Source organism: Taurulus bubalis (assembly GCF_910589615.1).
Source record: "Taurulus bubalis genome assembly, chromosome: 9".
Classification (NCBI taxonomy): Eukaryota; Metazoa; Chordata; class Actinopteri; order Perciformes; family Cottidae; genus Taurulus; species Taurulus bubalis.
Genome location: NC_136597.1, coordinates 3,146,781 through 3,155,871, shown reverse-complemented (window position 1 = coordinate 3,155,871; position 9,091 = coordinate 3,146,781). Strand labels below are relative to the sequence as shown.

The 9,091-nt window shown below is 44.4% G+C and overlaps 1 protein-coding gene across 1 annotated transcript; it reads left to right on the top strand.

The window, feature by feature from the left end:
* Window positions 1-910: 910 nt before the first annotated feature.
* Window positions 911-2,919, top strand: LOC306741952 (cytochrome c oxidase subunit 8B, mitochondrial-like). Its single transcript, XM_079224286.1, has 2 exons — window positions 911-1,125; window positions 2,678-2,919. The coding sequence occupies exons 1-2, from the start codon at window positions 1,018-1,020 to the stop codon at window positions 2,771-2,773; spliced, it is 204 nt and encodes a 67-aa protein (XP_079080412.1). The 5' UTR covers window positions 911-1,017; the 3' UTR covers window positions 2,774-2,919.
* The last annotated feature ends 6,172 nt before the right edge of the window (window positions 2,920-9,091 follow it).

The window sequence follows — 9,091 nt, the reverse complement described above, 5'->3', positions numbered from 1 at the left end:
GTGATATATGTGTGTATATAAAATATATGTATGGCAGCATGCAATCTATATGCAGGACGGTGCATTTGGGGTCGACTCTGAATAAACTACAGTGTGTGTGTGTGTGCGTGTGTGTGTGTGTGTGTGTGTGTGTGTGTGTGTGTGTGTGTGTGTGTGTGTGTGTGCGTGTAAATGGCGGATATAAGTAATGATAAGATATATAATTAGGTATTAATACTTTGTAGAAGACATAAAGAGTATAACAGTATGAGAGCTTGAAACTTGAAACTAGTCCCATCCCGCGTGCACATAAAAACTCGCGCGCACAGGACAGTATCGTCTTGTGGTGAGGGAGCATTTATGCTGCGCGTGTACGAAATGCGGTCCCGCGAGCACGAGGCTGTATCGAGCGCGTGCCCGACGCACCCCTGCGCTGTGTGGCGCGCTCCCCTCATACGTGCACGCTGGTCCAGGTGACTTTAGAGACTTTAGTGGCAACAGACAGACAGTCGTCCCTTCCTTTGATCGCACGGGCCACACTGCGCGTGAGCCTCTAACTGTCCCGAGAGGTATCGACGCGCGTGTGCACGTGCAGTAGTTGCCAACGGATATATTTACTTCCCCGTTCACCAACAACATGAGCGCGTGACCGAGCCCTGTATCAATATTAGCATGTAAGATGTAATAAAAGGTTCATGTTATTCCATATAACAGACCAGCACGCGCTCCTACATCTCAACGGGCCGCGCGCGCGCCGCTCATATGAGGGTTATATGAGGACACGTCTCGCGCTCCTCAGACTCGGTCATGGTGTCAGATACCCGGAGGTGCGACGGCCAATTAAATTCCGACGCCGCCCGAGGCCGTTCGAGTAAACGTCCTTCCTCCCTCCCACACACACACCCACACGCGCACACACGCGCACTCTACGCACACACTGCGGCTAGCACTTCAAGGAAAAAACAGAAAGTGAGGTCAGCGCATATCGGCAGTCACGTCCCCGGTAGACCCGCTTCCCTCTTCTTGGACCCCGTCGCCATGTCTCTGCCCGCCGCCTCCCGCCTGCTCAGGAGCGCCCTAAGGACTCCACTCGGCCCTGCGGCCAATCTGTCGTCCAAGCCGGCCAAACACAACATCTCTGCAGGGGTGAGTCCGCGGCTCCGGCAGCCTCAGACTTTGGCGCCGTTTTATTAGCAGCTGATATGGCGGAGCGTCGGATCCCAGCCCGCGGGGCTCACTTTCCCCCACGCGCGTCTCAACTTGACATGTCACGCTTCACTAATAGCTCACTTATATAGAATGTGTCCTATCATGTTCATGCATCCTGCTTTTTGAGAATTGTATCTGATCAAATATAATGATTTATTGATGTATTATTTATAACGTGATAAGTGCGTCAGCACCTCGCCATTATTGCGCCTAAACCCAACACGTACGTCCCTGTCTGCTCAGGCATAACGGCAAGATAACGACAGATACGAGAGATATGCTCAAATATCATAAAGCCCGGCATGGAGACTTTAAACAAAATAATATTTCGTTTCCACAATGATTTAGTCCGCGTGTACTTTAGTCCCTCAGTTGCAGTTGGATATGGTCGCTGCGCAAACTGTTGAGCAAGGGCCAAGTGGGTGACCTTGATGTGGATCTACTTTATGAACTACAGCATGGGGTTGTTCAGCGCCATTAAATGTTCGGTCGGGAATGGCATAATAATAACATTATTTTTATTATTATTAATATTATTATCATAGAGCATTTTTAAAACGACATATTGATAAAGATACAGATTAGTGCGAGAACGAGGAACATGTATTAGTTCTGCCAAGTTACAACTAAAACTAAAACAAAGGAAGAAACCTTTTTGTGACACGTGTCCTCCGTGTGGAAATGGTTCCGGAGGAATTTTTCACTATGAATTTGATGAAGTATTTTATTTTTAGAACACAAACCAAACCCGGCCTCTGGTCCCGAAATGGATAATATCTTCTCCGTCTATCAGGACAGAGAGCAGAACTGTAACAGACACATGACTGTGTCCTCTCATAGTCACTGCTGTGGGGTTTATTAGCACACCAGTGTGCCGAGTCGCTGCTCAGAATCATCTGTGGACTTTGAGTCGTGGGGAGAGTGTAGTTTTTGGATTGAAGCCCAACAGATTACAGAATGTATAAGGGCAACCCTCTATATATATATGATGACCAAATATGGACACAACGGCCATTCTGAACCAGATAAAGCTGCAGATGCCCAAATAGACAGAGATAATGGTTCCACCATTCCCTTCCTGTGTGTGTGTGTGTGTGTGTGTGTGTGTGTGTGTGTGTGTGTGTGTGTGTGTGTGTGTGTGTGTGTGTGTGCTGTCGTCTGTCCGTCCACGGTTAATGTTGCATACTACTGTACCCATCCCACAAATATCTGGAATTTCCCTCAAATTTTGCACAAACATCCACATGCACTCGGGGCTGAACCTTTCTTGGAGGTCAACGGGGTCACTGTGATCTCACAAAAAACACGTGTATGGCCTTTACCGTAATAATTCCCATGAGGATCAGTTTAACGCATCGTGTGTTAAAATCAGTGGTCGTTGCAGACACGCCTGAAGGAAATGACGCTACTCTTTTCTAGTTTCCTATTTAGAAGTCCAAGCATCCTCGCATGCTGCCAAGACCCATCCTTTTGTGTCTGTGTCCCTCAGGAGCAGGCAGTGGCTCTAACAGTCCTGTTCGTGGCCATCTTGGGTCCCTCCGGCTGGATACTGTCTCACCTGGAGGAATACAAGCAGAGGCCGTAGAGGAGAGGGTTCATTCCAGTCCAGATGCAGATCAGCCGGTCGGTCGGCCCTCCAGGACCAGCTGTTTGTCCAAGTCCAAGTTGTTTGGGCTCTTCTGACCTGTGATGATGTGCACATTCTCTAACCAATAAATACCTGTTCAATGCATAGAAGAGTGGGCTCAGTGTGTGCTGTCGTGATTGGAGTAATAATTGAAATGTCACTGATGAGCCTCACAGGAGCTGCAACTGAAAGATCATTTTCATGATGGATTCTTCTGTCGATTTCCCCCCAATTATCAGATTCAGGGTACAAAATGTCCAAAAGATACAAACAAATAATCACAGTTGGCATCGCAGCGGTTTATCTGCAGGTCACGTCTCCAATCCAGACAGTTTCGAGCTGCCAGACACAACACAGATTTAAAGTTTAATCCACCGGCCGCTCGCCCGTCTCCTCCTCTTCAACTCTGTATTCTTGGGTTTTCTCTCTGTTTCCTTCTTCTTGTCTCCTGTCTCCTTGTTAGTCTTGTTTATTGTGGCTCATATCCAGAAAGGTACCAGGAGTGATGGGCCAAACGACAGAAGTCCCAACATGTGTAGTTTTCAACTAGTGACGCTGCAAGAAAACCAGTGTTTCTGACCAGTAAAGCCAGTGTACAAAGTTGGAACATTATACCCTCAAACAAAGGACTACTATTCCCGGCATTCCTTACATTTTCGGCACTCGCTCTCTTTCTCCTCTTTGCAGTTTCTCCATGTTTTCCTGGTCAGCAGAGGTAAACGTTTACTTGACCTCCATTTGCTTGCTAGTCGATGAAGTTGATCAAAATGACAGCGACATCTAGTGTTTGAAATGTGAAACGCAACGTGCATACAGTGCAAATTATTACAAATATGCTCAAATGGCCAAAGAGCAAAACCTCCTATCTGAAAAATAAACTTTTTTGTTAAGGATACCTAGTGAAAAATACAAAAAGAAAAATACACAAAGTGCAGATAGGAGGTACTATCCAGACCACTACCTGAGACTTACCCAGTTGATTATTTACATTAATAGTAATAATAATTTGTATTTTCTGCAATGTTGTGTTTTGATATGCAAAATGAGTCATTACCTTATCAAAGGTGCTCATTTGCATTTACAGAGCAGACATGTGAACAACGGGTAAAGAGAGGCTCAACATTCTTGTTTCACTTGGAGTCAAAGCTTTTTATAGAGAGGGATGTCTCTTTGTCTCACCATGTAAATCAGAAAGTACTGCTAACCGCCTTAAATAAAGTCATTCAGTCTTGTATGTGAACAAACCCTCTGTAGAAACCTTCAGAATATATGTAGGAATGAAAGTGTAAAGTTTGGTGATGTAAGAGCTGAAGTGAGATTTATGGATCAGATGTGAGAAAAAAAATAATTTCAAAGAGATATTTTAAATGTAAATGTACAGACATTTTAGGTGAAAAAGGTCAAAATAATTACAAATAAAAATCACCATAAAACTTCCCCAGTACATGACATTAAGTTAATTTTTGTATTAAAATGTTTCTGAAATGTTATGTTTAAATATGCAAATAAGGTAAATCTCAAAATTGATCAGGAACACATGAGAGAAGATCACTGAACCGCCGGGATGAGACTTTAGTATTCATGAATTAATAATGATTTAATAAACGGCAGAAAGAAACCCACAGCCATGTTGGAGGAAGAGGAGGAGGAGGATGAGGATGAGGAGGAGGTGGTAACACCTTGTGAACCACTGGAGAAACGTGTCTTCATCATCGCTCTTCAGTCTGCTGGTCTGTGACCCCAAACTGGACGTTTAGTTTAGACAACAGACGATGACATCATCAGTGTGTGATGCACTCACTGACATTTTAAAGCAACCACAGAATATATCGATGTAATGATGACGCTTCATTGCAATGTTTGTCCGTTTTGTGAAGCCGACATTGAAGTTTGAGGAAAGTTATTTTCAGTTCTAGGTGTTTATTGCGTGCATCGTTGTATTGATGAAGCCAGAGCAGTAACAAGGTCAGGTTTGTGAGCGCGTCTTCGTCCTGATCAGCTGCTCAGTATTTCTCCTTATAAACTGCTCAAAGTCGATCGCTTGTATTTATGTGAAGTGGTACAAAAAAGAATAATTTTGGAATATAAAAAATGTCCCTATTAATATCCTTTTTAAATCTCAGCATGTTTGTAAACATCTATAAATCAACACGTCTTTGTCTCCAAAGTCTGAAATGCCTCCTCCAACAGTTCTTTACTCCTTAAAGTTGACTAAACAAATGGACTTATGTCCTGACTTATTCCTCCATGCGGGTAAAATATAAAAAACATGGTTATTCATTTTGTGCAAACAGAACCTTTGACATGGAAAGCCGCTCTCACCACTAGAGGGCGATGAAGCACAGGAAGATGAAGCACAATGTGATAGTTGAAACATTTTTATTCCATGAAAATATCAACCATTGGCACTTAAATTACTAAAATCAACTCTTAAAATCCTTTGCAATCTGGTTAAAACTGGAACAAAACCAGTCCAGGAATGTGGACCGAAGCATGTGGAAAGGAAACGGTTCTGTTACAGCAGACACCCGGCGGCACATTTATCATTTGATGTTCACATTTGATCAATAACTTATACAATTGATTCATGGTAATTAAAATAAATGAGATAGTCAAAATCAAGACTTTATCAAAAATGATGATCTCTCAATTTTGACATCATTGTAGATCATATATTTGGTCCAATAGCTAAAACCAATGACGTCTTCAGACTGTTACCGAGAGATTAGGCGATTATAGTTATAAATAATAATAATAATAATAATAATAATAATAATAATGATGAGTCGTGACAGACTACGAGAAAGAAATGCGTGTTCACAGCTCCAACAACAGAGTTCCTCTTTCCGCCATGTTTCTGTTTCGGTGCTCCTTCAGAGAGGTAAGCCCCGCCCCTTCTGGGGTCCGCAATGGGACCTTATTACGCAAATCAATATGTACGGTAGTCAAAGGGCGAGAGACAAATGTTTTTGCATCCCGTTTGAGTCGGGCCACATACGATGTGTGATATATACATATACATAGTTTTGTGTGAAACCGATAAGTGAACGGCATCTCTCAATGTACGGTTGTTACCGTGGTTACGGGAACTTTTGGGTGCGTCGTCTTTGTATTTACGCGGTCCTGAAATTCAACAAAATACCACTTTCTCAACGTGCTAAATTATCCTGTAAAACGCGTGTATTTTATGGTACAATTCAAACGCGACTCAAAAATGTTGTTTCTCGCCATTGACTATACGCCGCTTAATTTTTTCCGAAATAGGGTCCGACGGAGGCCTGAAGGGGCGGGGCTTCGGCTCCCTATTGACCAATGTCACAGATGTGAGGGGGAAAAAGTCGTGGAAGAATTAAAATAAAAATCGGTAAAATGCTAGTCTTTCTGCAGGGACGTAAACCGTCACAGTTCATCCGCCATGACACTCAGACCGTTTATAAGCGGACGTAGTCGTCACCCATTGGTTTATGGGCCGATGTTTTTTACTCTAAATGGGCCATAATTGACTAAATGAACACGGTCAGCAGAGAGAGTTCAAGACACATCTGCATCGGCTTCACTCGGCAGAAGCGGAGGTTGCCGCCTGGACACATGGCGCGGGATGACGCGATTGATTGACGCGCCAGAGACCTTTTATTGTTCCCCTTCGGCGCAGACGCTTACGGCTGGAGGGCCATAAACGACCCGGCAGAATGTCGTAAAACACAGCAATGCAACGTATCCTCCTTCATGAAGGTTATTGTGGTGTTGATTCAACCGCACGCTAATGCAGCAGCTACTTAAATAGTGTTACAGGACTCAAGCTTCTTCTAGTGCTGGCTTAACTCTGTTGGTGGACCTGACCTCTGTTGGTTCTTGCCTGGTTGATCCTCCAGCGTTAAGTAGCTTCATATGAACATGAACTTTAACCCCATCTGGGAGTCGAGCACAAAGGACTCTGAGCCGGCCGGTCAGAACGCATGGACATTTACTGCAGGTCACCAAGAGAGCATGAAGGCATCTGATGCCTCGGCAGATAGATCCTTTAAGTGCCAATATGTGCTGCTGTAACAGAACCAGAGTACACACACACGCGTGCGTACACACACACACAATAAAAAAATAAACATTCTCCAAAATGTACAGCGTAAAAGCAAGGCCAAGGGCTCGATTCAAACAAGGCTCTTGTTTCTGCATCAGCCATACATTGCAGTGAGGCGCTAAAGTCTTTGTAGGAACGGATTTCAATTAGCTCCACTCAAACCACCGGGCACTTCCAAAAATATGTAAAGTGCAATGTCACACTGTCACACACACACACACAGCTTCTCATAGTTGAAAATAACTCAAATTTGTCCCATTGTTGGTCCCATGGGTGCTGAAGGTCTGTAGTCTCATCTTTACAACCTTCAGTGTGTTGACAGCTTTATTTTCTGGTCACGCATCTCCCTAGTATTATAGATTTAACTTAATAATAACACACTATATGTGACTGTTCCTTCTGATGTAACGGGACTGATTGGAGCTTGTGACGTACAGGGAAATATTCAAGGGTTAGAGAAATTCTTTTCAGGGATTATAAAATGGTATGTTTGCTCTGTTCCCGCCTGTGAGAGCGAGAGGGGATCAATAGGATTATGATGCCTAAGAAGCCGACGCGCGGAAACAATATGTCCAGTTGGAATGTGCAACAGAATACAAAAATAAACTATGACAGAAGAAACAGAGGTGAAATTAATCAAACTCTGTCCCCTGTGGCCAGATGTTGAAAGATAAAACATGCACACGTTGTTTCCCACATAATGCCCTGGAAGTGGCTCCTGAGGGGAATCAAACTTGAAAGGTCCGTCTTGTAGAGAGACTCTTTGTCATATTTAGATCTCTAAAACTAACTTGGGGAACCCGGGGCCCCTCTAACGGACTCATCCATCCCTGTTTTATAGTGAAGAGAATACATATTCATGAAATCCAATAGAAACTCAAATCTGCGTGGCTGATGCCTTTTGAGTCGATTTGTAGAAATGAGCAGCTTTGCAATCAAGAAAAAAAAAGTTATATCAAATGTAAAATCACTGATTCTGGCAGTGGTTAGTTTGAATTCATTACTAAGTAGTTCCATCGTTTGTTCCTTTGCATTAAAAAGTAACACATGTAGAGCTGACCCGCGTCTGGAAGTTGCACACGGAGCCGGTTTCAAAAGCACCGGCTCGGCCACCGGGCGCTAAACCGTGGGAATTGGATGAGCGCATAAAAACTACAAGGGGTCTTTTGTTCAGTGTAGTGCAGGAAAAAGAAACCAGCAAAACACATTTGGTCGTGAAGATTAAAAAGCTATAAAAGACCTGGAAATAATTTAAAATATGTACAAATCAGTTCAGTGTGGCAAAGTGACACAGCGGTGAAATCATTCAAAGAGAAAAGCTGTGGCTCCGCGGTCGGACCTTCCTGGAGGTCCCGTGTTCGAACCGCCGGTCAAAACACAACAAGAAGAGCAGCGGACAAACCGGAGACATTCTCTACGCTGCATGTGCGGAACAGAAAGAAACAAAAAGTTCTGTCTCAGGAAAACGGATCGGAAAAAATCAAATTAAATCGAACTCTTAAAACTTGATTAGCGGAGAAAGCTTCTCGCTAACCGGAATTAACAAGAACACACGGCAGTCAGGTTTCAATTAGTTTGAACAAAAATAATTAAATATGAAGGAAGAACAAAAAAAGGAGCAGCAAGAGAGAGCGGGTTAAAGAACAGACCGCTCTGAAGAGGAAACACCACTTTGGAAGTTAGAAAATAGAAGTTAAGGCCTCGAGGGAAAAAGCCAGAATCTTTGCATATAACCATCGTGTTCCTGTCTCAGCAGCCCGTCTGCCGTTCGGTCTCTCCGCAGTCATTGCATGGAGTCGAACGGCTTGTCAGACACACACACACACACACATACACACATATACACACAGCCCCTGAGAAAGGTTAGTGTCATCTTGCTGCTAACTGTTCTCCCCGGCAACAGGGGAAAACAGCATCCCGAGCTGCGTCCACGTCATACAGGAACGACCGCAAAGCCGCGCGGCGTGAACCAGGCATTGTGCCGTCCCACGGTGGAGAGGAGTCTGGAGGGTGAATACAATCCACTCTGGTGTCTGGTCCGCCGGGAGAAAGTGACGTCACGTCCCGGGTCCGACTGGTTTGCCTGCGTCCCGGGGTTTTTCCCCCGGGGGAATGTCGTCCTCGAGTCCCATCGAGAGACGACTGGTGCCGGACTCGCCCGGCGGCAGCAGGTGCCGGCCAGGCGGGCCTCGCTGCTG